The sequence below is a fragment of the Paroedura picta genome, chromosome 3, assembly GCF_049243985.1.
Source record: "Paroedura picta isolate Pp20150507F chromosome 3, Ppicta_v3.0, whole genome shotgun sequence".
Taxonomy (NCBI): domain Eukaryota; kingdom Metazoa; phylum Chordata; class Lepidosauria; order Squamata; family Gekkonidae; genus Paroedura; species Paroedura picta.
In genome coordinates this window covers 11,821,565-11,849,453 of record NC_135371.1, presented here as the reverse complement: position 1 = coordinate 11,849,453, position 27,889 = coordinate 11,821,565, and the positions used below count along the sequence as shown (strand labels likewise).

At 47.3% G+C, this 27,889-nt stretch overlaps 1 protein-coding gene across 2 annotated transcripts; it reads right to left on the bottom strand.

Annotated features, from left to right (window-relative positions):
• Window positions 1–1,213: 1,213 nt before the first annotated feature.
• LOC143831519 (early activation antigen CD69-like) lies at window positions 1,214–27,595 on the bottom strand. 2 transcript variants are annotated; one of them, XR_013228900.1, is made up of 10 exons: window positions 27,477–27,595; window positions 17,530–17,716; window positions 14,106–14,334; window positions 13,122–13,231; window positions 12,216–12,289; window positions 11,345–11,458; window positions 8,411–8,610; window positions 5,967–6,061; window positions 3,202–4,691; window positions 1,214–2,070 (listed from the first exon to the last, which is right to left on the bottom strand). XR_013228900.1 is itself a non-coding variant. In XM_077324564.1 (9 exons), the coding sequence occupies exons 4-9, from the start codon at window positions 13,181–13,183 to the stop codon at window positions 4,499–4,501; spliced, it is 738 nt and encodes a 245-aa protein (XP_077180679.1). In that variant the 5' UTR covers window positions 13,184–13,231; window positions 14,106–14,334; window positions 17,530–17,716; window positions 27,477–27,595; the 3' UTR covers window positions 1,214–4,498. The 2 variants fall into 2 exon arrangements, 1 of the variants encoding a protein (XP_077180679.1); XM_077324564.1 differs by having other exon boundaries at window positions 1,214–4,691.
• Between the last annotated feature and the right edge of the window lie 294 nt (window positions 27,596–27,889).

Below are 27,889 nucleotides of genomic sequence, written 5' to 3'. Positions count from 1 at the left end.
CCAGAAAATTACTCACATTTTTGTAGTATTTGGATTTTATTGATCACACCAAAGTAAAGGAGGAGGATGTGGTATATTTATTGTAAGTAAACAAATGAATCCATGCAGGCTCAATAAACTGTTTACTGAAAGAGCCTGCTAATAGGAGAGCACCAAAGTTCAACACAATTTTCAACAACACAATATTCAACAAACAGTTCCTGGCAAGTTGCCCTTGTTTTGATATACTTTGTCAGTGTATAATACAATCTGCATCAAAAAAATTTTTTTAAGATAATGAGGGTGTTTCCGCACAAGGACCAATGTTGCCAATCGGTTCCACAAAGCAGAAACGCTATTTTTAAAAGTGCAATCCCGGCGTTATGCATACCTGCCTTTGTAGTGGAATCCAGTAGCGTTTCAATCGTTTCCCACAGGTTTCCGGTCTCGCAAAAATAGCTAGAAAGGAAGCAATTTTTTCTGTGCTTTGTCCTGCCTCTGGCCGTCAATCAAACGAACAGCCAATGGCTGGTTGTTATCATGCTCTGGAAAAGCCCCTTTCCCTTTAAGCACAGTTTTTTTTAAAAAAAGAAAAACACACGTTGCAATGAATATGGCTTGATTCTTCCTAATGGAGAGACCCATCTAGCTGGCAAGTGAGCTGGCGAGTCATCGTTACCACGGTCCCCTGAGTGGAAACCCCCCCCCCCCCGCACGGGTGCAATTTTCGGCCAAAAATAAAGGGAACTTGCAAACGGGGCTGTGTTGTGCTTGGGGACTTAGGGGGCATTTAAAGCACTTCTGCGGAGGGACTGTAGCCGGAGAAGCCTCGCTGGGTGAATGAAGCCTCGCTGGTTCGTTGCTTTCTGCTCGCTCCGAGAAAAAAAAAATGGTGATCGCTTCGCCGGAAGTTCGGAGGAGAGAGCCAGGGGGAGGGACTTTGTTGGAACCACAACAATGGGAACACACAGGTCTTTTTCGCTAGTGTTGCAGATTGTTCGCAAGAGTGTAGCACTTGAATGGCATTAAAGGGTGAGGGTGTGGGAGATTTACAATGCGATCCCAAGGGCCACTGGGGCGGAGATGGTTGGCCCCTGGTACACCTGCGGAGGTGTTAGTCCGTTCCTTATGGACAGAAGGAAACAATAGTTCCCTGTCCTTTGTGAAGTACAGATGGCACAGCGTAGCCCCTTGAGTCCCAAGGGCCAGATTCAGAGAGTGAAGCGGCAGGAAATACATTTAAATAATATTTATTTATTTGTTTGTTTGTTTGTTTATTTATTATATTTATATACTGCCCTCCCCTGAGGCTCAGGGCGGTTTACATAGAGTGTAGAACAATACAAGGAACTTAGTTTTTCCCTAACGTATAACCACAACAATAAAATCGTATGGTATCATGTTAACATTAATCACTGTAACAGAGGTAACAATAACAGTGCAAATGAGGCCAGGGGTAGAACGCATGAGTGGATTTCTGGGAGGGAGGGAGCAGGGGCCCTGTAGATGTTCCTGGTTTTGCTCGGCCTTTACCGAATGCCTGGCAGAAGAGCTCCCTTTTGCAGCCCAAGTGTAGAGGGGGGAAGAAGCAGAGCGGACCCAAGTGACTGAGTGGATCTGACGGCGGGGCAGGGCGGGGGGGGGGCGGGGGGGGGAGAGCCGCCTCCACGGATTCCCTCACTGTTGAGGAAGTTGGCAGTCATGCATCCCCTCCTCTCGGGCTGAGCCCTGCACCAGAGCAGCCTGCCCGCGTCTCTCCTCGGCTTGTCCCCGTCCTGGGGGAAGCCACCAGCCAGGGAGCCCCCTCTGCTAGGTGCGTGCCGGAGCAGCCTGTTCATCCCCTGTCCTCTCTAAATAGCAGAGTTTGTTGAAAGCGGGGAAATCTGCTGTTCGAATGGGCTGTGCAGACCAGGGGCCTCCTCCTGGCCTGCTGTTGTTGCATCTTCCTCTGATCTTCCTGTGAACTCCTGTTTTGTACATGCATCAGGCTTGGTGCAGATCCAAGGTAATTTTGTGCGGCATCCTGAAGCAACGGCTTTGCCGGTATTGTCCAGATTTGCACAGTCTCCTTCTCCTCCGCTGGCTTCCATCCTACAACAAAAACAGGAGTCAAGTGAGATTCAGACACCTCCTGAGAGCAGCAGGCATATTTTAGGACACTGGGAAAGTGCAACACTTACAAATTTTCTGGAGAGGGTTCTAAATAAGCTCACAGTACTTGTCAAGATAACTAACTACTATTGGCAAAGACAAATTCATGACTTACCCATGAGTAAACATTCCCAGGACAAAGGCTTTCCTATCTGTCCTGAGTCCCAGATGGCTGGCAGGGGGATATTTTTGGGTCTCCCATTGCCCTCCCCCCATCCAGATGGCACTCAGAGGCTACATCAGGAGGCAGCTCGCACCCTCCCCCTCCCCACCTGTCCTCCAAGTTGAAAAAGGCCAGAGCAACTTTCTAGCAGCAGGGCAGCTTCTCCTCCACCCAGCAAACTTCTGACACTGGCAGGAGACTGGAGGTAGAGAGCAGACCCCTCATTAGGTTTTCCTGGTTGAGGCCCATGACTTACATTCCCTGGGTAGAACCTTTTCCTGGCTATCTGCAGAAATTTGACCTGATTGGCCCTCATTGGCAGAGTGTGATTCAAACGGACTGGCCTGCATTGGCAGAGTGCAATTTGAACTGATTGGCTTTCACTAATGACTAAACATTCCCAAGGCAGAGGCTTTTCCTGGCTGCCCTGTGTCCCAGAGGGTCAACAGGGGGCTGTTTCTGGGCCTTCCACTCCCCACCCCCTCCAGAAGGCATGCAGAGGCTGTGCCAGGAGGTGGCACACTCCCCATGTCCTCCCCATGTTCTCCGCATTACAGGGCAGAATTAACCTTCTCTAGGTTTGGGAAGAACCTTACAGATGTCCACCCCTTCCCTGGCATGGGCTGGACCAACAGAGAAAAGTGCTGCCCACACCCACACACCTCTGCAGTATATTTTGCAGGCCCTGTGAAATTGTGGGAGTTCGGGCAGGGCCCCAATCTCTTCAGGGAGCTCTTTCTACCAGTTGGGGGCCAGGACAGAGAAGGTTCTGGCCCTTGTTAAGGCTCCAACTTGCTTCTTTGAGGCCAGGGATCACCAGCCAGTTGGAGGTGGAGGAGTACAGGGCTCTTTTGGGGGTATAGGTAGAGAAACAGTCTCTCAGGTACACTGGCCTTGAAGGTACGTACCAAAACCTTAAGCCTAATCCAGAATTGAATTGGGAGCCCACTGAGTTGTTGGAATACTGGCCAGATGTGGGATCTCCATGGTGTCTTAGTGGGAATCCTAGCCTCAGCATTATGCACCAGTTGTAGTTTCCAGGTCAAGGATAAGGATAAGCCTCCGTAGAGCAAGTTGCAGAAGTCACAAGTCCTAACTCACAACAAACACATTTCCTCAACCTACCTACTCTGATTCATCTATAGATTAAATCCAACATATTTACATTTATAATACTGATAACAACTATCCCCCGCAGGGCTTTATGCTTAGCAGGAAAGAATCTCCTGATTGTTCCTGGCCCTAGAGAAGCGCGCCTGGCCTCAACCAGGGCCAGGGCCTTTTCGGTCCTGGCCCCTACCTGGTGGAATGAGCTCCCGGGTGAGCTGCGGGCCCTGCAGGATTTACCAGCTTTCCGCAGGGTCTGCAAGACGGAGCTCTTCCACCAGGTTTTTGGTTGAGGCCGGGGTCAGCGAATGAGTGCCAGCATCCCCCCCCCCCAGACCTAGTAAGTTAGATCTCCTCCCCACCCTCCCTGCCGCTCTGATAGCAGGGGTGGGAATAATAATAACTTCCGCCATGTTGGGATTGTTTTGAAGTCTTTTAATGGGTATTTTAATGGGGACAAGACTACTGTGAAATAAATCTAAATAATAATAATAATAATAATAATAATAATAACGACTATAGTATAATGACAACTATACTGTAGTGGTAAAATTTCAAAACGGCACACCCTCCATTTCTATCCTCCTCGGGTCCCTAGTACAGACTATGAGGCCTTCCCCTCTAGTTGGGATCCCTCATGTCAGATCACCATTGGGGGCAGTGAAAGATCGCGATGTGCCTTTCCAGGAAGGGGTTAAAAAGTTCCGTCAAGGCCAGTGATTCCTTGGTCTGATGGGAGTCCCATTCTCTGAAGTGACAGAGTGCTGTGGCACCAGATCGCCGTTAGATGGAACAGTTTGTTGAAAGCGAGGAACCCTGTTGTTCTCATGGGCTGTGTAGACCAGGGGCCTCCCCATTGCCTTCTGTTGTTGCATCTTCCTCCGATCTTCCTGGGACCACTCCATCTGGATCGCTCTCTACTTGCCCCCTGGCTACCACTCAGGATCCAGGAAAAGACTAATTTTGGGAAATCAGGTGATAGCAGTTCCCTGGAAAGGCATACGGGTAGCTGTGATGTTGTCAGGAGACATGTTTCTTATGGCTTGTAGTCCATCTTTGTGCAAGTAGTCCATCTTTGTCCAAGTCACAGTAGCATTATTAACCCAGGGGGGCTGTATCTATTTTTCTTGCCCCACTCCACACATCCACCAATGTATACATGACGTCCTGTGTGGTATATGCAGCAGGCTTGGTGCAGATCCAAGGCAATTTTGTGTGGCATCCTGAAGCAATGGCTTTGCCTGTATTGTCTAGATATGCACAGTCTCCTTCTTCTCCACTGACTTCCACCCTACAACAAAAACAGGATTCAGACACCTCCTGAGAGCAACAGGCATATCTTAGGACACTGGGAAAGTGCAACACATACACATTTTCTGGAGGGGTTTCTAAATAAGCTCGCAATACTTCTCAAAAACTGGCAAAGATAAATGCATGTTAGAGGTAAAAATATACACAGGTCCATCATCAGAACGGCTATGAGCAGACCAGTGGTTCTCAACCTTCCTAATGCTTTAATACAGTTCCTCATGTTGTGGTGACCCCCAACCATAAAATTATGCAAGGGTTCTTTTGCAGAAATTAAACCAAAACTGACCAATGGCGTGAAGATCCCTTGTTCATGAATATAAATAGGGTTCCTCAGTTCAGTTCTGCCTCTTGTCCCAACATGCCGATCTCGCTCTTTTCCGCTGCTCCAGAAAGACAAACACTCTATCTCGATCTACCCCACAAGGTTGTTCTGTGGATGGCACCCCCTCCCCGGCCAATCTGCTTGCCCTGCCGCGACCCCTGTGAAAGGGTTGTTCGACCCAAAGGGGTTCTGACCCCCAGGTTGAGAACCACTGATCTAGACGATTCTATTAGCTGGCATGTGCATAAGGTAGCCTTATATATGCATATGAAGATGAAAAATATATATACATCTATTGCATTGTCAAGCACTGTTTGGCATTCAACAAGCATAAACTTGGACATGGCTCAACCTCATATACAAGCTGGGCTTTCAGAATATTCACACAGCTGATCACTGTAGCTAGCTGTACACACAAACACAAGTTTGGGACCTGTGAGGACTTGTAATGGAGCATCTCATTTCCCCCTGCATCCCCTCCTTATGATATTTGTTTTTCCTCCTGTTGACAATCTCTGTAACTTCTCACTTTCCTTGTTTCCTTCTCTGCCTCTGCACCTATCTTTAACTGCCCACCTGGCAGCTGCTCCCCATTTTCTCTCTCTGATCTCACTAAGTAACTCTTTCTACCCCCTCTTTAGTACAGTGTTCAGGATGAGTTGCCCAAAGTCATCCAGCAAGCTTACATGGCAGGGTGGGGATGCAGATCTGGGCCTCCTAGATGCAGCAGTCTAACCATGATAGAAAACTGAGCTTTATGCTACTCAGCGTTATCATTACACTCAACCCCCAATCTGAAATTAATGTTGAGATTTTGTACAACAATGTACTGGCAAGACTGATATATATCCTAAAAACCCTGAACGGCAGACCTGCTAAGAGCAGACCCTCAAGCTTCATCACTGAACGCCAAAAGGAACCCGAATTACTCACATGGCATTTTCTCCATCTGTCCATCTCCAGTCCTTACTTAAGACTCTTTTGAGCCCAATCCAGACCTCTTGGAATTTGTGCTGAATCACAAAATCCTTTAATGGTAAAAGAGATGGATTTTAGAATGCTGGACTGTGATATTCATCATCCACCAAATGACCACAAGCTGCTGAGTCAACAAAGGTCCATGAACTCACAGGAGAAGGGAGACTTGGAGCTTGTGGCTACAAAGATGGGTAGCAGCTTTTGCGTAATTAGCTCTGCTCTGGGAGATGTTGTTGGACAGGGGTAGTCAAACTGTGGCCCTCCAGATGTCCATGGACTACCATTCCCAGGAGCCCCTGCCAGCGAATGCTGGCAGGGGCTTGTGGGAATGGTAGTCCATGGACATCTGGAGGGCCGCAGTTTGACTACCCCTGTTGTTGGATCTCCCCGGGGGTACATTTGTACACAGTGCATGCAATGGATTTTGGACTGGGATCTGTTGCATCATGACTGGTCAATCCATGCTTGGTCAATGAGGGAGACATTATAAGCAAAAAAAATTATATTTAGTAGATAGATAGATTGTGTGAGAGCAGTCTGTTGTTGTTATTTGGACCTTTAGTTTTCTAGCATTCTAAGTTTGACATTTTGAATGTTGTAGATTGTTTTAATGCAGATATTTCTGGGATGCCAGCCATCATATCAACTAAACCAGCGGTCCGCAAGCTTCTGCTTGCCGCGGACCACTGCGGAGTGGTGAGCGAAGAGGGTGGCCCGGGGACCCGCGCACGCATGGCAGCCCCAGTGCAAACGCGCATGCTCGGACTGCCGCGCATGCGTGTTTCGCCCGGCAGGGGCACAAACGTGCGCGCGCGGCAGTCCATGCATGCGCGTTTGCGCGGCCGCCATGCTGGCGGCCGCGGCTTCCCCTCCAGGCCCCTCCGGGCCACGAGCAAATTGGCCGCTAAAGCACCCACGGGCCGTGGCCCGGCGCCGGGCCGCGGCTCTGTCTTCCCTCCCCCCCGAAGCGAGAAGCTCGCCAGGCCGCGAGCAAATCGACCGCTAAAGCGGCCGATTAGCTCGCGACTCGGCAAGCTTCTCTTCCCTCCCCTCCCGAAGTGAGAAGCTTGCCAGGCTGCGAGCTAATTGGCCGCTTTGGCGGCCGATTTGCTCGCGGCCTGGCGAGCTTCTCGCTTTGGGGGGGGGAGGGAAGACGGAGCCGCGGCCCCACGCCGAAGCCTTCGCGGCTCGGCACCGGGCCACAGCCCGCGGGTTGGGGAGCACTGAACTAAACCATAAGATTACTCTGTCTGATAGTGTACTGCTTGCTTTTAAATACGTAGAACAGCCTTTCTCAACCTTTTTGCCATTGAGAAACCCCTGAACCATTCTTCCGGCTTCGAGGAACCCAGGAAGTGATGTCAGCAGGCCACACCTTCCTGGCACCCCCCAGAAGTCACGTCACCAGAAGTGACGTCACCCAGACACTTCCACCAGATGTGATATCACCAAGCCACTCCCACAGCATTGGAAGTGATGGCACAGAAATATTTTCAGATGACTTGTGAACAGAACCTTGCCTGCACTCTGGACTGGCTACTAGATTTCTCTTCTTTACCAAAGGGAGCCTGCAGTGGGAGCCTGCAGGCCTATGCCACTCCATCACCCCACCCCCAGTCTATTATCAGAAACATGGCCAGAGCAGGTCTACGCCACTCTGTCCCACTCGCAATGTCAGAAATGTCCCAGTGACCTACCTCTTTGGCCTAGGATCAGGGCTGGGGCAGGCCTATGCTGCTCCATTAACCCTCCGCAGTTAAGTTAAAATGAAAGTACTTAATTATCTGGACTCCAGTTGCTACCATGTGCAATGAGCCTTGGCCACCAAGAATTTGTATAACCTGGGCCCCTCCCTTTCTAATTTCTCTTGGCCCATCATTGGCCATTTGGCGAGGGGGGTTGACACGTCTTTATACGGTCATATCACCAAATATATATTTTTTAAATTTAAAAATGTACTAAAATTATTTAACTTCCACCCAACTGACAAAACCCTCCCAGGGCCATCACAACCCCCCTGTGCAAACACTGAGTCATGTCTGACCCTTGGGGTGATGCCCTCCAACGTTTTCATGGCAGACTCAATACGGGGTGGTTTGACATTCCCTTCCCCAGTCATTTCCGTTTACACCCCAGCAAGCAAGCTGGGTACTCATTTTACTGACCTCGGAAGGATGGAAGGCTGAGTCAACCTTGAGCCGGCTGCTGGGATCGAACTCCCAGCCTCATGGGCAAAGCTTTCAGACTGCAAGTCTACTGCCTTACCACTCTGCGCCACAAGAGGCTCTTATCACAACCCGTAGGGTTTCACAAAACCCTGTTTGGGAAAGCCTGATGTACAGTAAGTGATATCTTCAGAAGGACCAGTCTTGGGTAGACAGAACATTTGCACTTCTCACCATTTCTTCTTTTTCAATCCTGGCCAGGGATGCATTGTGTGAAGAGCAGTAGTGTTGGCTAGAGGTCCAATTCTGTTTTTCCCTTGAAAAATAGTAGCACTTTCCCTCATAATCAGTCCAATAGCGCGGGCATGGCGGGCCACATTGAGGTGGGGATACCAAACTACGTCCTGGCTGCTCAATCTGTTTTATTGCTTTACCTGAGAAATAACAGAATCAAGCAATGCACTTTTTCTCCCATAATGAAACCCCCAAGTACATAAGAATCTGTAGTAGATAAACTGACATCCCTCTTAGCACATTTCAGTTCCTGTGAAACAGAGAAGAAACAGAAGCCTCTATTCCTACTTATAAGTAAGAAGAAAGGGCATCTCTTGGGGCCATTCCGCACCAGGATCTATGTAGCAAATTGGTTGCGGAACGAAAAAACGCCATTTTAAATAGTGGAATTCGTCGTTATGCATACCTGCCTTTGTAGTGGAATCCAGTTGTGTTTCTATCGTTTCTCACAGGTTTCCGGTCTCTGCAAAAATTGCTAGCCAGGAAGCGATATTGCCGAGCTTTGTCCCACCCCTGGCCGTCAAGCAGCCAATGGGCGGCCATTATCATGCTCCCAAAAAGCCCCTTTCCCTTTAAGGAAGGTTTCTTTAAAAAAAAAAACACGTTGCAACGAATCTGCATTGATTCGTTGCAACGGAGAGACCCATCTAGCTAGCAGGTGGTGTTTGAGCTGCCATTTTAACGTTGCCACGCTCCCCCTGAGTGAACCCCCCCCCTGCACGGGCGCGATTTTCGGCCGAAAATAGAGTGAAAAATAAATGGAAAATAAACCAGCAAACGGGGCTGTGTGTTGCTTGGTGCTTGATGACTTAAAACAGCTCTGGGGAGGGACTGCAGCCGGGGAAGTCTCGCTGGGTAAACGAAGGCTCGCCGGTGCGTTGATCTCCGCTCGCTCTGAGAAAAAAAAATGGCGATCGCTTCGCCGGAAGATCAGAGGAGATCTTCTCCAGTGGATCACCTTTTGTCAGAGCTCTCTGCTATGACCTGTCTGTCTTGGGTGGCCCTGCATGGCATAGCTCATAGCTTCACTGAGCTACGCAAGCCCCTTCGCCATGACAAGGCAGCGATCCTTGAAGGGGACCCATTGGTGGAGGAGGGAAGCAATTTCCACCATTTAACCGTTGCCACTGCAAATTCTCACCACCCTTTTAAACTGTTAAAGAAATTGTTGCACTATGCTGAAGTTGCCATATTATCTGCCGTTTACAAAGACCCGCACCTCAGAAAATATGTCAAGCAATGGGCATTGTTCTGGAACTATATGGGGAAAAAAACAATCCAGATTTTGCAAAGATCTGTAAAATTTAACATAGTAGCAGCAGGTTTTAAGTATAATGTTATGTCACAGATCTCAGCTATACTATTTCATTTGTTAGGGTTAGGAGAGAAGCCTTGAATATATATTTGTCTTTATTTGTGTTTGAGATTTAGATCAGCAAATTGATGTATTAGTAATGGGTATGGATATATATATTTGAATATCACAATCAAATATTTGAATTGCAAAAAACCTGTTTGTTAAGGTCTCCCAGAACTAAGGAGCAGAATTTTCATGGGGAGGGCTGCAGTGGGGGGTAGAAGCCAGTAACATCTCAGAATACCATCTTGCTGGGCTCATGGTACTGAGATACATATTCGCTCTCAGGACAATCAATACCCCTGACAGCCAAAGACAAAATGTTGAAATAATCTTGAGCTATCTCTGGAAAAGGTGGGGTATAAATCTTTTTAAGAAATAAAGATCCCCGTATGTAAAGCTTCTAAGGGCTAAACTAGCTGATCTTTTTGAAAGGTGGGATGGGATGCAGGTCCTTCAGCTTGGGCTCCACTTAGTCACAGAGCAGCTGCAGGGAATGGCTTTTAAAAAATAAAGTACAGCCCCTCTCTCTGTGATGACTGAGAATATATCCTCTGATGATCCCATGTGTCAGCTTTCTGATTGCCACAAGACAATTTTCACTTCCATGAATATCCACCTCTCTAGGTTTCTCAGGTGAATCCTGTTGACACTTCCCCATGGATACATTGATGCCCACACTGTAGTCATGCTGGGGGTTCCTACAATGGGGGTACAGTGCCCTGGTTGCTAGATAACTCCGCAGGGACCGTTTATGCACTGGAGGTTTCATGCCGGGCTGCAGGCTGGAGGTTTAGTCATGGCAGGTTGCCCCACCTCTTCCTGCACCCACATGGGGGAGCATTTGGCCTGCTGCATCTCATCCGCCCCCCAATTTGTGCTCCTGCACAAGAGCTGGAGCAGTGAAGTTCCCAGTGCGTAAACAGTCATGGTGACTCATATATGGTGAGATTTTGTGAGATGATGTTGATGATGAAGAAGACCTATTCAAAATCCTGCTCGCAATGGCTTACAGTGAAAACAATGTCGCAATATAGAAAGAAGCCATTCCAAGCAAGCCCTGGGGCACAGACAGCATATAAATGATCCGTAAAACAGATACAGGCCCTTTAAAACCTGTAAAGAGAAAACCTCTAATTCTAAGCCTAGTCCAAAGCGTTTTCCTGGGGGCACCTTGTTGGGGGGTCTATAACCCGGACTTCCCGAGTCCAATGTGCACATCACTTGTAGGGAGGCATCTAGGGAGGCATCCCAGCAATCTGCCAGGGGTTTGGTGGATGAAAAGATCTCTGGTGGGGTTCTTCATCTTCGTTTTTATTAGATTTTCAGATTTCCCTGCAGACCTTATTTGTACACACATCCTTATAATGTACATTTTAAATCTGTACACCCTGGGTCCTTTTTCATAATCAGCCATGTGAAAGGGAGAATATTATGGAGTACACCAGTGCAGGAAACGACAGCTATCCCCTCCAGTCTGATTCACCAAAGGTTAAGCATGGAGTTGGGAAACTCACCTGGTAACTTAACAGTCATGACGATTAAGAAAACGACAAACAGGACTAAGTGGACAATGAAAAAAGTAGAGATGACTTTCCATGGAAAAGATCTGCAAAAATTCTGGAAACCAACTGAAAAAAAAAACACAAGACAGAAAAGCAATCCTTGAGGCTGGCAGTGATGCTCACAGGGAGGAAAGGAGAATGAGAAAGTGATGTCTTTCTGCTCTGGCCATGTGAACAAATCTTTTTGACTAGTGATGATATTGGTTGCTGAAGCTTGTGTCTACTGTATTTAAGCAGAGAGGGTGTATCAGCCCCCACCCCCCAATTCTGCGGCCTTACATATAGTATGCAGTTTTTAAAAATATGTATGTGCCTGGCAATTTATCTGGCAAGGAATACCCTTCCTGAAGAGACCCAGAATATTGGTGGATTAACTGACCATGGTAAAAATATCAACCCATCCCCCTACTGTTTTTCTGTCACCATAGTTGACCTATGGTGACCCCCCCCCCCAGGGTTTTTAAGACAAGAGACATTCAGGGGTCATTGCCTGCCTCTGTGCAGCAACCCTGGACTTGAAAGACCTGAGTCAGATTGAGGTGATGAGAGAGGAGGTCATATGTTGGATGGACAAATGACACATTGACAAAACACTATGCCAAAATGACATACATCCAAGAATTCTGAAAGAACTCAGATGTGAACTTGTGGATCTCCTGTCCAAAGTGTGCAATCTATCGCTAAAGCCTGCCTCCATTCCCCCAAGGACTGGAAAGGGAACTTACATAACAGAGAGACATATCCTATACATGAGCTTTAGAAAACCCAGGTTTAAGTCATTGCCTTGTTGACTCTGTGTTTGGGTACTGCTGTGTCTACTTACTGTACTCTGGTCGTTGATAGCATCCAATCTCTTCATCTCTGCCTTCTTGTAAACCTTCAATAGCATGATCTGGTCTATATATAAACATAATAAGAGAAGAGCCATTCTGGATCAGTCCGTAAGACCGATACAGCCCAAAATCCTGTTTCTGACATAATGAGAGGAAGGGGGGCTCTAACTAGAAGGACAGGCACAGAGGGATCCCTCATATACAGAAGTATTTGTTTTGGTTACTTGTAATGCTTCGGGTATTTTTATTGTTTTGATCACTCATTATGGGAACCTGTGTTTGAAAGAAAGGTGTTTCAATACATATGTATTATTAGCTCTGCAACATCATGTCTTTCTGTTTCTACTTGATCTGGTTCAACTCTAGCTTACGGGTACGATATATGCATGTGTGAACTCCATGCCTGGAAAAGGGGCTACCAATCATAATTGGGCTTATAACATACACTTCCCCCATGCACAGATCCTGGGCTCACAAACCCACAACAGTATGCATGGAGAGGGCAGGGGCTATGCACTTGTGCCCAATCACTCATCCTGCATGTTGAGTTTAGCCTGTGTGCTGTCATTTGCAGAAGGCCTGGATCCTGACGCCTTAACATTACGTGTGCACTCATACATTCTCCAGGTCAAAATGGGAGCAGTTCAAGTCATTTCTTGTGATTTCTTTTCCTCTACTTCACCTGGATCCCTGATTTCCCTTTGCAACTCAAAGACAAAACTAGGCATGATTGGTAGATAAGCAAATCCTGCTTTATGGTGTTAAGTTCTAAGTTTAGTGTTGTCCAAGGTGGGGGAGAGGTGGGATTTTCTGTGGGGTCTCTTCTACCAGGTCTCCTAACTTCCCTGGCTCTCATACTCTGTTCACACAGCTGCCCATTCCTACTGGCTCCTTACTGCTGTTCAGATGCCTTGCCAGAAGAGGTCATTTCTATTTGCAGAGGTGTCTCCTCACTCATTGTTGTCCAGGAAAAAGCCCAAGCGTCAAGGATCCTTCTTTATGAAGCCTGCAGAGGGTAAGAGATTAATTATAATTTCAGAAAGAACTGGCCCCCCAAAACGTCTGCTCTTTGTACATCTTTATGGTTTTTAGACCACCCTCCCAGCAAGCTGGCTAAGAGCGAAGTACACAGATATGAAATGTACAATAATAATTATGAATACATTTATAATTAAAATAATTATATAATTATAAATAAATGTTCAATAAAACAAGATTTAAAATTCATTTAAATATACCATAATGAGATAGAACAGGTTAAAAACAGGAATTATTATGAATCATGAATATTGAATCCTCCCAGAAATTCAGATGATTTAGGAGTGGTCAGTGTATAGTAGTTGAACCAATGAGTGAGTGGGGCCATAAACAGGTAGGTAGATGGATGCTAGTTTCGGCCCCAACCAAAAGCCTGGGAGAAGAGTTCCATGGCAATCTTCAAGCAAAGGTTGGATACACACTTTTCTTGGATGCTTTAGGATGCTTAGGGCTGATCCTGCGTAGAGCAGGGGGTTGGACTAGATGGCCTGTATGGCCCCTTCCAACTCTATGATTCTATGATTTTATGATTCTATTATCTTACAGGCCCTGCAGAATTGTGCTAATTTTGGCAGGGCCCTGATGTGGTTCAAGAGCTCATTCTACCAGGTGGGGGGCAGGATGGAAAATGTCCTGGCTCTGGTGAAGGCTAGACATACCTCCTTGGGGCCAGGGGCCACCAACCAGTTGGTATTTGAAGAACAAAGCATACTTCAGAGGGGTATAGGTAAAGAAGTGATCTCTCAGATACACAGGACCCCCACTGCAGATGGCTTTATGCACTAATATCAGTACCTTAAACTTGACTCAGAATTAGTGTGTCTATAAAGCCTAGGTCTGACCTCAGCACTGTGTCGTAGTCAATTCTTCTGTTCGACGTGTTGCCTTGGCAAGTTGACCGCTCGTGTGTCTTTTATCCAATAATCTAACGACTGGTGAAATGCCTGAGTCGAGGTAGTCGCGTGTTGGAGATCTGAGAAGGGACTTGGCAGCTGCACACGCTTAAGGTTCGTGACCACTATCTTCCTTGGAGGTTTCTTGGAAGGGTCTCCGTTTTCGCTTGGCCGACCCCTGGCAACAGCAAAATAGATTGTGACTCGATTCAACCTTCTTGGAAACTCATCCCCACCACCACATGGGCATCCCATCTCCCTGAGGTCATGAGCATCAGAGGCTCCGAGGCAGACTTCCCCCTCTCCCCACAAGTTCTGCAGACCCAGTCCAAACTCCAGGAGGGGAGCCAGGGAGCTGAATAAGCCTGGCTCAGGATCGTGGTGGGCAAGGTGAACATGCAAGAACCCTGGTGGTCTGATGGAGAAGAGCATCCAGGTGGTTCCGATAAGCGGCAAAGAGGACCTTGGAGGGGGCAGGGGCACATCGTGAATGTCCTCCTTCCCTGGGACCCAGGACTCTATCCTTTTTTGACCAAGTAACAGGTTTGCTGGATCGGGGAAATTTGGTTGATGTCATTTACTTGGATTTTAGTAAAGCTTTTGACAAGGTTCCCCATGATGTTCTGATGGATAAGTTGAAGGACTGCAATCTGGATTTTCAGATAGTTAGGTGGATAGGGAATTGGTTAGAGAACCGCACTCAAAGAGTTGTTGTCAATGGTGTTTCATGAGACTGGAGAGAGGTGAGTAGCGGGGTACCTCAGGGCTCGGTGCTTGGCCCGGTACTTTTTAACATATTTATTAATGATCTAGATGAGGGGGTGGAGGGACTACTCATCAAGTTTGCAGATGACACCAAATTGGGAGGACTGGCAAATACTCCGGAAGATAGAGACAGAGTTCAACGAGATCTGAACACAATGGAAAAATGGGCAAATGAGAACAAGATGCAATTTAATAAAGATAAGTGTAAAGTTCTGCATCTGGGTCAGAAAAATGAAAAGCATGCCTACTGGATGGGGGATACACTTCTAGGTAGCACTGTGTGTGAACGAGACCTTGGGGTACTTGTGGATTGTAAACTAAACATGAGCAGGCAGTGTGATGCAGCGGTAAAAAAGGCAAATGCCATTTTGGGCTGTATCAACAGAGGCATCACATCAAAATCACAAGATGTCATAGGCCCATTGTATACGGCACTGGTCAGACCACACTTGGAGTACTGTGTGCAGTTCTGGAGGCCTCACTTCAAGAAGGACGTCGATAAAATTGAAAGGGTACAGAGGAGAGCGACGAAGATGATCTGGGGCCAAGGGACCAAGCCCTATGAAGATAGGTTGAGGGACTTGGGAATGTTCAGCCTGGAGAAAAGGAGGTTGAGAGGGGACATGATAGCCCTCTTTAAGAATTTGAAAGGTTGTCACTTGGAGGAGGGCAGGATGCTGTTTCTGCTGGCTGCAGAGGAGAGGACACGCAGTAATGGGTTTAAACTTCAAGTACAACGATATAGGCTAGATATCAGGAAAATGTTTTTCACAGTCAGAGTAGTTCAGCAGTGGAATAGGCTGCCTAAGGAGGTGGTGAGCTCCCCCTCACTGGAAGTCTTCAAGCAAAGGTTGGATACACACTTTTCTTGGATGCTTTAGGATGCTTAGGGCTGATCCTGCGTTGAGCAGGGGGTTGGACTAGATGGCCTGTATGGCCCCTTCCAACTCTATGATTCTATGATTCTTCTTCCACCAGCAACTCCGCAGTGGGCGCAGGTAGCTGGAATGGACTTTGAATGGAAGGACCCGCACAAGTGTGTGGCGGAAAGTAACCAGATCATGGCCAGCAGGAATGGCTGGAGGTTCCCCTGCCATGCAAGAGATTCCCCTGATCAAGCAGGGGATGCCCACCCTGTTTCAAGGGGAATGGTCTGTGACTTTGTATATGAGAGAGTTCCTTTGTCGGGATGAAGAAATGGGCGGGGGTTTGCCTTAGAAGAAGAAAAATTTGATCCTGCGTTGAGCAGGGGGTTGGGCTAGATGGCCTGTATGGCCCCTTCCAACTCTATGATTCTATGATTCTAAGAAGAGTTGGTTCTTATATGCCACTTTTCCCTACCCAAAGGAGGCTCAAAGCAGCTTACAGTCGCCTTCCCTTTCCTCTCCCATTCCTTAGGGGGAACGAATCGAGCTTTTCAAGACCGTCTTGAATCGAGATGTGCTCATCGGTGTGCAGGAATATTTTTCCCCCATAGCCCTTTTGGAATGGGCTGAAACTGCAGTGATGGTCAAAGCCCAGCTGGCTGGGGGCATCGTCCTTGCTACATGGAATATGGATTACAACCTTCCCTATTATATGGAACTCTCCCTTTTCCTTCCTCCAGATGGTCCTGGCGACCACAGTCGCTGCTGGCCCACTTTGGATTGCCACTCTGCTGGGAAGTAGAGTGGTTTCGCGCATGACCGAAGGGACCTGCATGAGACTCGTTTGATGCAATGTGGCGAGAATATCCTGAGTGTCAAGAAGACACATGTCTTCTCCCTCTGGCTCTCCATTTTAGGTGGCCACTGCAGATCCGACAGGTCTCGTGGAAGTCCCTCTCCCTGTTTCAAATGGGGCAAACTACAGATGGCTTTGTTGGGGGCTTAATCTGTGTATTTCTTGAAGCGGGATCATTCTGGCCAGATCAGATTCTCATAGACTGGTTTGCGGGGGGCTTGGACTCCGGGATCAGTGTTGCAGTAGGGGATTCTTTCACACTGGCGATCTTTAGCCAGTGGATCCGTGCAGCCAGGCTGGTGGAGGCCCAAGAGCACAGAGGGGGTGAGTTTGCCCTGCCTGGCCAGGGACACATCAGTCCAGCTCTGTGAGTGGAGACACCCCCTCCCCCTAGATGTCTCAACTCTGGAGGGAGATTCGATTGGTGACTTTGTCGAGCATGCTTCCAATGGGGAGATACGAAAGGACAATCTGAAGCAGCACCTAGACGTCTTCATGAAGGCCACCTCTCTCGGAACAGAACCTTCAGGTATGACCCACACAGGCCCCCAGCTGGAGATGGCTGTTCTCCTGGGGGCACCTCTTGACAGCTTACCGGTGGGGAGAGGGTTCAGCCCGATCTCCCAGACAAGGAGCAGGAAGTGGTGGCAGCCCCCACTCTACTTTCTAGTGCTGGGGCAGTGGTCAGAATTTGGGGCCTTGGCTGCTTGGACACAGTGCTCCTGATGCGCAGGAGTGCCCAAGACCTGACCGCCCCCTCAGAAGAGAAAGAGGGAAATGGGGAAAGTACCTGACATCATCCCACTGTCAAGAACCCCCTCCCCCTCTTCACGGTGGCTTGGGAAGGGGCTTCATGGGCTGCATCACATGGAATCCATGCACTAACCTGAGATCCTCGCTACCTATTCATCCGCGGCGTCAGGGAAACCTTTCCAGGAGACAAAATGATGCAGCCACCCACTGCATTCACGAGAGTCCAAATCTCGAAGAATTCGTGGCGAGTGTCTTCCTCGGCGTTCAGTAGAGTCCAAAATGCCGGAGAAAGCATTGTGATCTCCAAAGACTAGAAAGGCCTTGAGAAAAAACGGCAGCCATTTTGAACATATCTGCTCAACATTTTTATTGAAAGTTTTACACAACCACACAAAGAACACAAAACCTATAAAACATTACCACCAACACCACTTAACCCTCGATAACAAATAATAATAAAGACACCTCCCCCAAAAACCAAAAACATACAATAACAACAACAACAAAAAAAAAACATTTAGAAAAGACCTCCGACCATCTACAAATCAGGTTCTTTAGTTTTCAAATACCACATGCACAAAAATATTATTGGAAATCCAAATTTCACCATTAAATCATTCATTAACCATTCATAATTATAATATATATCCTTATTTAAAAATAATAATATGATGAAATACATATTTACAACTAATAAATATTTACTTTCGAATACACTTCATCCTTGTCTTAACTAATTTATTCAACATAACCAACAATAATACTCTAATTTACCTTATTACTTTTAAGATAATTTACAAATGGCTCCCAGTTTGTTATAAAACTATCTAGCATTTGGTCTCTCGTTAATATTGTTAACTTATCTAATTCTGCATACTCCTTAACCTTATCCAAGCATTCATTTTTAACATATCAAAGGTTAAAAAAGTTCAAAGCAAACAGGCATCTGGCACCTGGAGATTAACAGCAAAATAAGGCAAATGCAAAAGCAAGGCAAGGCATTTCTCACCAGAATACAAAGGTTGACAGTGCATACCAGGGGTAGTCAAACTGCGGCCCTCCAGATATCCATGGAATACAATTCCCATGAGCCCCTGCCAGCATTTGTGTATACAGGCACGATGACAGGGATATAACTAATATACTGCCATAAAAAATTGAAAGACAGCTCAAGAATTAGCTGCAACGTAAAGTTCCTGAGGCCTCCCGGGGCAACCTGGAGATTCCAAGATCTCCCCATCCGCAACCTTTAAGGGGCAAACAGGCTCTAATGCTGAAGGTGACCAGATTTTAACAAAGGTAAAGCAAGACACCATTGACCAAAGTGGGGGGGGGGTTGAAAGAGTCACTGCAGGAGGCTGGGGAGACTGAGGCTCAACATGGGGAAGGGCAGGGGCCAGGCCTGAAGGAGGGCAGGTTGAAGTGGAGCAGACGTTGGGTGCAGTTATCCAAGGCCAGAAGCAGCTCTCTCCCCCGTGTTCCATCCCACCCCCCAATTATTAGGAGAAGTAAACTACCTGCCTGACAGTGAACAAGTCGGCTGATGCAAAGCTGGTTTCCCGTCAGGTCAGAGAACCCACCTGAAGGCAGGTCAGAGAACCCCTCCTTCTCCCTCCTCTGGGCTATCTTGAGTGTGCAAAGCGGCCGCCAAAGTGGCCATTCTTGCCCGTCCCAGCCAGCGTGGAGCTTATATGTCATCAGCACGGAGCTTATATGTCATTTGAAACCATTCCTGCTTTTATTAAACAAGTCCCAGGACTACATTCATTACAATTCTACGTGCTCTTTTCAGATAGGGTTGTTAGCCAGCAACCAGCCTGTAAGCTAAAGGGATCATTGATCGTAACATCGTAAATGATTCTTCTTGAGAAGGGACTGCCATGACGAGACACAATGCTTTCCTGTTGGGAAGGGAAAAGCTGGACTATCCTGACGGCTATAAATGCATCTTGTGGATGGACCCTTAGGGTGACCCCCATCAATCTAGATAACAACAGCTTCAATTCTTAGAGAACAACACATTCCAAATGGCCACCCTTTCTTTGTGGCAGATAACCAGAGGATGAATCCACTTTTTGGGATTTCCCTGGAAGCGCTACAACGAAGCGCTTTTAGCGGGACTGTTTCAGGAGTGTGGCAGATTGTGTAAGATGTCGTGCATAACTGCATATTAGTAGCAATTACAATTTGCCACACTCCTGCTACATTAAACTTGTGCGGAATGGGCCCCAGTTGAATTCTCCCTGTTAACTTGAGGTTGACATTTATCACTGAAGGGTCATAATCACCAGCAGAATCCATCCTGCTGTAGGGCAGGGGTAGTCAACCTGTGGTCCTCCAGATGTCCATGGACTACAATTCCCATGAGCCCCTGCCAGCATTTGCTCATGGGAATTGTAGTCCAGGGACATCTGAAGGACCACAGGTTGACTACCCCTGCTCTGTAGGATCCAAGAGGCGGAGGAAAGTCCCAAGGGATTCGTGCTGACCCACCTCGCCCGCTCCAAGGCAGAAGGGAAGGGAGCTTGCAACTCATTTGACACAAGACATGTGTCATGTACACCCTCTTCCAACACATCTGCGTTAATGCACTGTCAAATGAGCAATTATTCCTTCCTGCCTGCCAATAATCTATCGCCCCCTTATCCAAAGGCCAGGGGTCTCTCAGCATATCCATCCTCAGGAATTCCCCAGCTACTGTTTTTCCCTGAAAATAAGACACTGTCTTATATTTATTTTTCCTCACGAAGAGACACTGGCTTATTATGGCTTATTTTCAGGGGATGTCTTATTGGTATTTAGAAAAGTCGATGCGTATATTGCGCAAACGCTTAGAAATCCTGCTACGGCTTATTTTATGGGTATGTCTTATTTTCAGCCCCCTTCAAGGATCGCTGCCTTGTTGTGGCAAGGGGGCTTGCGTAGTTCAGTGAAGCTATGAGCTATACCATGCAGGGTCACCCAAGACGGACAGGTCATAGCTGAGAGCTCTGACAAAAGGTGATCCACTGGAGAAGGAAATGGCAAACCACTCCAGTATCTTTGCCATGAAAACTCTATGGACAGTTCCAATAGGCATAACGATATGACGCCGGAAGATGAGCCCCTCAGGTCGGAAGGTGTCCAAAATGCTACTGGGGATGAGCAGACGGCTAGTATGAGTAGTGCCAGAATGAATGAAGCGACTGGGCCAAAGCCGAAAGGACGCTCAGTTGTGGAAGTAACTGGTGGCGAAAAGACAGTCCGATGCTGTAAAGATTTTTATTCCATAGGAACCTGGAACGTCAGATCCATGAATCAAGGCAAGATGGACATGACAAGGCAAGAAATGACAAGACTGAACATCGACATTTTAGGAATCAGTGAACTAAAATGGACAGGAATGGGTGAATTTAATTCAGATGACCATCAGGTATACTACTGTGGACAAGAATCTCGCAGAAGAAATGGAGTAGCCTTCATAATCAATAAGAGAGTAGGAAAAGCAGTCTTGGGATACAATCCCCAAAATGATAGAATGATCTCAGTTCGAATCCAAGGCAAACCATTCAACATCACAGTGATCCAGGTCTATGCCCCAACCACTGCTGCTGAAGAGGATGAAGTTGATCAGTTCTATGAAGCCCTACAACACCTTCTAGAAGCAACGCCAAAAAATGATGTGCTTATCATCATGGGGGATTGGAATGCTAAAGTAGGAAGCCAAAAGATAACTGGGATAACAGGCAAGTTTGGCCTTGGAGTACAAAATGAAGCAGGGCACAGGCTGGTAGAATTTTGTCAAGAGAATACAATGGTAATAGCAAACACTCTTTTCCAACAACCCAAGAGACGACTCTACACATGGACATCACCAGACGGTCAACACAGAAATCAGATTGACTATGTGCTCTGCAGCCAAAGATGGAAAAGTTCTATCCAGTCAATAAAAACAAGACCAGGAGCTGATTGTGGTTCAGATCATGAGCTTCTTGTTGCAAAATTTAGGCTTAAATTGAAGAAAGTAGGGAAAAGCACTAGGCCACTCAGGTATGAACTAAATCATATCCCCGACGAATACACAGTAGAGGTGACAAATAGATTTAAGGAAGTAGATCTGATAGACAGAGTGCCTGAAGAACTATGGACGGAGGTTCGCAACATTGTACAAGAGGTAGCAACTAAAACCATCCCAAAGAAAAAGAAATGCAAGAAATCAAAATGGCTGTCTGAGGAAGCTTTACAAATAGCTAAGGAGAGAAGGGAAGTAAAAGGCAAGGGAGAAAGAGAAAGATACACCCAATTGAATGCAGAGTTCCAGAGAAAAGCTAGAAGAGATAAGAATGCCTTCTTAAATGAACAGTGCAAACAAATAGAAGAAAACAATAGAATGGGGAGGACCAGAGATCTTTTCAAGAAAATTGGAGATATGAAGAGAACGTTTCATGCAAAGTTGGGTATGATAAGGGACCAAAATGGTAGGGACCTCACAGAAGCAGAAGAGATTAAACAAAGGTGGCAAAATTATACAGAACAACTATACAAGAGCGAGCTTAACATCCCTGATGACCACAGTGGGGTAATTACTGACCTGGAGCCAGACATCCTGGAATGTGAAGTCAAATGGGCCTTAGGAATTCTAAGCAACAATAAAGCTAGTGGTGGTGACAGCATTCCAGTTGAACTATTCAAAATCTTAAAGGACGATGCAGTAAAAGTGCTACACTCAATATGCCAGCAAATTTGGAAAACTCAACAATGGCCACAGGATTGGAAAAGGTCAGTTTACATTCCAATCCCAAAGAAGGGCAATGCCAAAGAATGTTCAAACTACCGCACGATTGCACTAATTTCTCATGCTAGCAAGGTTATGCTCTAAATCCTACAAGCTAGGCTCCAGCAAATTGTGGACCGAGAACTTCCAGAAGTACAGGCAGGATTTCGAAGAGGCAGAGGAACTAGAGATCAAATTGCCAACATACGCTGGATCATGGAGAAATCTAGGGAGTACCAGAAGAACGTCTACTTCTGCTTCACTGACTATGCTAAAGCCTTTGATTGTGTGGAGCACAACAAATTGTGGCAAGTTCTTAAAGAGATTGGAATACCAGAGCATCTTATTTGTCTCTTGAGAAATTTATATGCAGGTCAAGAAGCAACAGTGAGAACTGAACATGGAATCACTGACTGGTTCAAAATTGAGAAAGGAGTTCGGCAAGGCTGTCTACTGTCGCCTTGCCTATTTAACTTGTATGCAGAGCACATCATGAGAAATGCGGGATTAGAGGAGTCACAAATTGGGATCAAGATTGCAGGGAGAAATATCAACAACCTCAGATATGCAGATGATACCACTCTAATGGCAGAAAGTGAAGAGGAACTAAAGAGCCTGTTGATGCGGGTGAAGGAGGAGAGTGCAAAGGTTGGCTTGAAACTCAACATCAAGAAAACAAAGATCATGGCATCCGGCCCTCTCAATTCCTGGCAAATATATGGGGAAGAAATGGAGATAGTGACAGATTTTATTTTCCTGGGCTCCAAGATCACTGCAGATGGGGACTGCAGCAAAGAAATTAAAAGACGCTTGCTCCTGGGGAGGAAAGCTCTGGCAAATCTAGACAGCATCCTAAAAAGCAGAGACATCACTCTGCCAACAAAAGTGCGTGTAGTCAAGGCTATGGTATTCCCAGTGGCAATGTATGGCTGCGAAAGTTGGACCATAAGGAAGGCCGAGCGTCAAAGAATTGAGGATTTTGAACTCTGGTGCTGGAGAAGACTCTTGCGAGTCCCTTGGACTGCAAGGCAAACAAACCGGTCAGTCCTAGAGGAGATCAACCCTGACTGCTCTTTAGAAGGCCAGATCCTGAAGATGAAACTCAAATACTTTGGCCACCTCATGAGAAGGAAGGACTCCCTAGAGAAGAGCCTAATGCTGGGAGCGATCGAGGGCAAAAGAAGAAGGGGACGACAGAGAATGAGGTGGCTGGATGGAGTCACTGAAGCAGTCGGTGCAAACTTAAATGGACTCCGGGGAATGGTAGAGGACAGGAAGGCCTGGAGGATCATTGTCCATGGGGTCGCGATGGGTCGGACACGACTTTGCACATAACAACAACAACTTATTTTCAGGAAAACGCAGAGCCATTCCACAGAGCCATCCATGTAGCAAATTGTTTGCTGAACGAAAAATCGCCATTTTAAATAGTGGAATTCGTCATTATGCATACCTGCCTTTGTAGTGGAATGCAGTTGCGTTTCTATCGTTTCCCACAGGGTTCCGGTCTCGGCAAAAATCGCTAGAAAGGAAGCGCTATTGCTGAGCTGTGTCCCACCCCTGGCAGCCAATGGGCGGCCGTTAGCATGCTCCCAAACAGCCCCTTTCCCTTTAAGGTTTAAAAAAAAAACCACACACCCGTTGCAATGAATATGCGTTGATTCGTTGCAGCGGAGAGACCCATCCAGCTAGCAGGTGATGTTTGAGCTGCCGTTTCATCGTTGCCACGCTTCCCCCCCCCCCCCGAGTGAAAAAAAAATCCCCCCCCCTCACGGGCGCGATTTTCGGCCGAAAACAGTGTGAAAAATAAAGTGAAAATAAACCAGCAAACGGGCCTCTGTGATGCTTGTGCTTGGTGACTTTAAACAGAGGGACTGCAGCCGGGGAAGCCTCACTGGGTAAACGAAGGCTTGCCGGTGCGTTGATCTCCGCTCGCTCGGAGAAAAAAAAAATGGCGATCGCTTCGCCGGAAGATCAGAGGAGAGAGCCAGGGGGAGGGACTTTGCAGAAACCGCAACAATGGTAACGCACAGAACTTTCCCGCTAGTGTTGCAGATTGGTTGCAGGAGTGTAGCGCTTTCCGGAGGGTGAATCCACTTTTTGGGATTTCCCTGAAAGTGCTACAACGAAGTGCTTTTTGCGGATCGGTTTCAGGAGTGTTGCAGATTGTCAACAACATTATGCATAACGGCAAAACTGTAGCAATTTCAATTAGTAACCATTGTACTATTTTGGACGAATGCGGAACGTCCCGCAGTATTATCGATATTTGTCACAGATTGGGGAGCCTCGAGCGACATCATGCTAGCACCTGGCCAGAACAGCAACCTTTTTACCCCTCTTCGGTAAGCTCACCAAGTTATTCTTTGAGGCTTCGAGCACTTGTTTGTGTAATCCACTCAGTTTAGCTTATAGAGGTGTTAATAGTGGTGTGGTAGTTCCATGTTTTAATTTAGAAAACAGTGTTCTTGAGAGTCTGTAATGCATCCCAGTGTTTCTTGGGTTTGTTTGTTTGTTAGTTAATTACTTTTTTTTTTGCAGTATTATTGTTTGTTTAATGTTCATTCTGGCCTGTTCAGAGGTCTTTTGGCCTTGAAAGGTTAAGAAAGGTGTGGGATTCCCGCCTTTTCATTTCTAGAATATTATAATGCATCCCTGTAATGCATCCCTGTTGCTTGTTTAATGTTGCTTGTTTAATGTCCGTTCCAGTTTTTACCCTGTCCCAAGAATTGCAGAGTTAATTCCAGCATGAACTTTCATGAATCAAGGCACTCCCTCATATTGTGGTAAAGATAAGCAAAAGTTCAGTGAAGTCAGATAAATCACAAACTGCTTTAATTCTCCAGAGCTGCCAACTGTATTTTCTAGGGCGTGCACCCTCCTCTGGCCAGAGTATGCAAGAAAATGTGTGTGTCCCCCCCCCCCGCCCCCATGGTTGGTGCTAGAGGAAGCTCTTCCCTCTGCTAAGGACTGGGAGTGCTTTCACACACAGACTAAAAACGTCACAGTCGTTGCCTTAGAGTCCCACAGAACCGCAAACTTATCTCACCAAAAAAAACTTGCAGTTAAGCTGCAGGTCTGAATGCACTCCCTGTTTGCCAGGCGTTTGAGAATCGTGGCAAAACCTGATATCTCCCCCTCGTCTGGGAGGGATTTTGCATTTTCCCAATTAGGAAGTTCAAGATTTAAGTTGGCTTCCTCCTCCGTTTCCCTTCTCAAATAGTGCCTTCTGACTAATAGTCGGCTGACTTTTCTCCTGCCTCCCTCTCCCCGTATTTGTGCTGTAATTTCAGTCTGATCATGTTACATCATGAATCTGCAATCACAAAAGAACCACCTTCCGGGACACGCCGGAAAGTTGAAAGTTGGCGCTGCTGCCCTGCCTCCCCCTCCAGCATCTAAACACACTTTATGATTTAAGGTGCAACAGGGCACCTAGACAATTCAGGCAGGAATGCATTTGTGTCATGGTGGCTGACTAGTTTGGACTTCTCGCATGCGTGGTGATGGAGTGTACATCAACGCAAGAACCCCCCCTCCCCCTTGCTTGGGTGATTATTATTATTATTATTTTGATTTATTTCCCGCCACTCCCAAATGGCTCGTGGCAGGTTACAGCGTCTTAAAACCCCATTAAAACTCCCATTAAAAGACTTTAAAATGTCACAACATGGCGGCACAATAATAAGATCCCCTTCCTACCCCCCTTCCTAAAAAAGGGGGGGTGGAGGAGAAGGAGGTCAACGGTGTCCAAGAAGAAGCCCGGGGGAGGGCAGTCGATGTACCCCAGCAGCCCCAGCCTCAACCATAGAGCTGGCGGAAGAGCTCCGTCTTGCAGGCCCTGCGGAACGTTGAAAGGTCCCGCAGGGCCCGCAGCTCTCCCGGGAGCTCATTCCACCAGGTGGGGGCCAGGACTGAAAAGGCCCTGGCCCTGGTCGAGGCTAGGCGTGCTTCCCTAGGGCCGGGAACGACCAGAAGATTCTCACTCGCAGAGCGCAGAGCCCTGTGGGGGGCATGATTTGAGTGCCATGGACATTGGGGGTGCAATTTAAAAATTGTTCTTCGTTTTGCTTGCCTTACAGTGCGATTGCCTTATTGCACATGCTCAGACCAAAAAGAGGGGGGGGATGGGAGGCAGGACTGCCCATCCTCCTGATGGAACTGCAGAACACATGGGGCAAATGGAGTCCTGATCAGTCACGGGAAGAGGGGCACAAAGGCAGAATGCCAGGCACAAATCTGGACTCTGCATTCAGAATCCGGTGAGGTGAGAACCCGTCAGCAAATGTGGAAACAATCTCTCTTAATAAGACACCCTCAATCCACTTTCAATGCACTTTGCATCCCAATTTTACTGTGTTAAATGGCAAAATGCACTTGCAAAACGCTCACTGAAATGGACTGAAGCCTCATGATTCAGCCTGTTCCCATGCCTTTCTACTTTAAACCTGTTCTTTCTGGTTCGTCCCACTTCTTAATATCGCCTCTCACCAACGCCCATCCGACAGAGGAAGAAATCGATTGCAACATGGGCAGGGTGCTGGCACGGCACAGCACGGCCACAGCTGAGGCTGCACTCTGCCCTAGAAACCTGGGCTACGCTGCCGGCTAGAGCTGCCAGAAAGGCTCGGAGGAACAGTGCCTGAGAAAGAAGATTCTGGGCAATTCTCCCTTTCGAGGCAACTCTCTCCGAACTCATCTCCTTGGTTGACCATTTGCCCCCTTCTCTGCACATGCGTATTTGTAGATGCCTCTCCTGGCTGCGGTTTTTAATGGCCCCTTTCGCCTTTCTCCTGCCCCCCTTCCTCCCCCCCCCCCGCCAGGAATTCTCCCAGTGCGATTAAGGACCAGTTGCCTCTAACATAGAACACAAGAGTCCTGCATTTTAAGTAACAACACTTTGGAGAGCTCTTCCCTCATATAGGCTGGATCACTTTGCTTCTTTCAGTCGCTGTGCAGAATTGCAGGACATCGTGGGACTTCAGCTCACCCTGCCCAGCTGACTTGCCCCGCAGAGTTAGGAATCCAGCTGCCTTTCCCTCAGATTCTTTGGTTTGAAGTGACGCACTCTTCTAAATTCTCTTCTCTCCACACTAGACGGCTAGTCCGAACCCCCCCCAGAAGGGCCAGTAATTCAAACCTGTACTTTTCCAAGTGCAGTAGCCTGTGTTCTCTTGAGCGCAAACAGCCCCCCTTGCCTTGCCTTCATGCCTCTGTGCTGGTTCCTGGAGCCTTGCCCACAATTCCATCCTATTCTCAAACTGTGAAGGACCCCAAGTTCCCACACAGCCTCCTGGAAGAAGCCTCACCCCAAGGAGAAGCCTTACCTGTTCATGCCAACGCGGTGTGCAAGGCAGAATGTGGCTTTTCGGCAGCTGAGACTTTGTGTGCTGCTAAGTTCAACCCCCAGTCATACAACAAGCTAAACGGGAAACCTTCTGATTTGGGAGCACCAATTGGGACCGGCCCTTCTCACATGTTAAAGGGCAGGGGGAGGGTTCTTGATCAGGACTGGACCAGTGATTCTGGCAAGCTACCAAAGGTAACATAAACTCATGAGCAGGCCAAATAAGGTATCAGGAAGTGTGTGCTTAGCAGATGCATTCAACATGTAGTACAAACCATGGCCCGTAGGCATGGCAGGAATCAAATACCAACCAAAATTAAACTGCGCATGCTTGTGCGTATTAGCTGGCAAAAAGGTTTTGCTGTGCATGCTTGTGCATGCTTGTGCATATTA

What these genes read in the sequence shown, in the direction of transcription:
- LOC143831519 (XM_077324564.1), bottom strand. Translation starts at nt 13,183, where the DNA reads ATGAGTGAGGAGACACCTCTGCAAATAGAAATGACCTCTTCTGGCAAG. An exon ending in CTATCAACGACCAGAGTACA is followed by an intron (nt 11,459 to 12,215) that starts GTAAGTAGACAC and finishes TTTTTTTTTCAG; the next exon opens with TTGGTTTCCAGAATTTTTGC. An exon ending in GGATTGAAAAAGAAGAAATG is followed by an intron (nt 6,062 to 8,410) that starts GTGAGAAGTGCA and finishes TTACCATTAAAG; the next exon opens with GATTTTGTGATTCAGCACAA.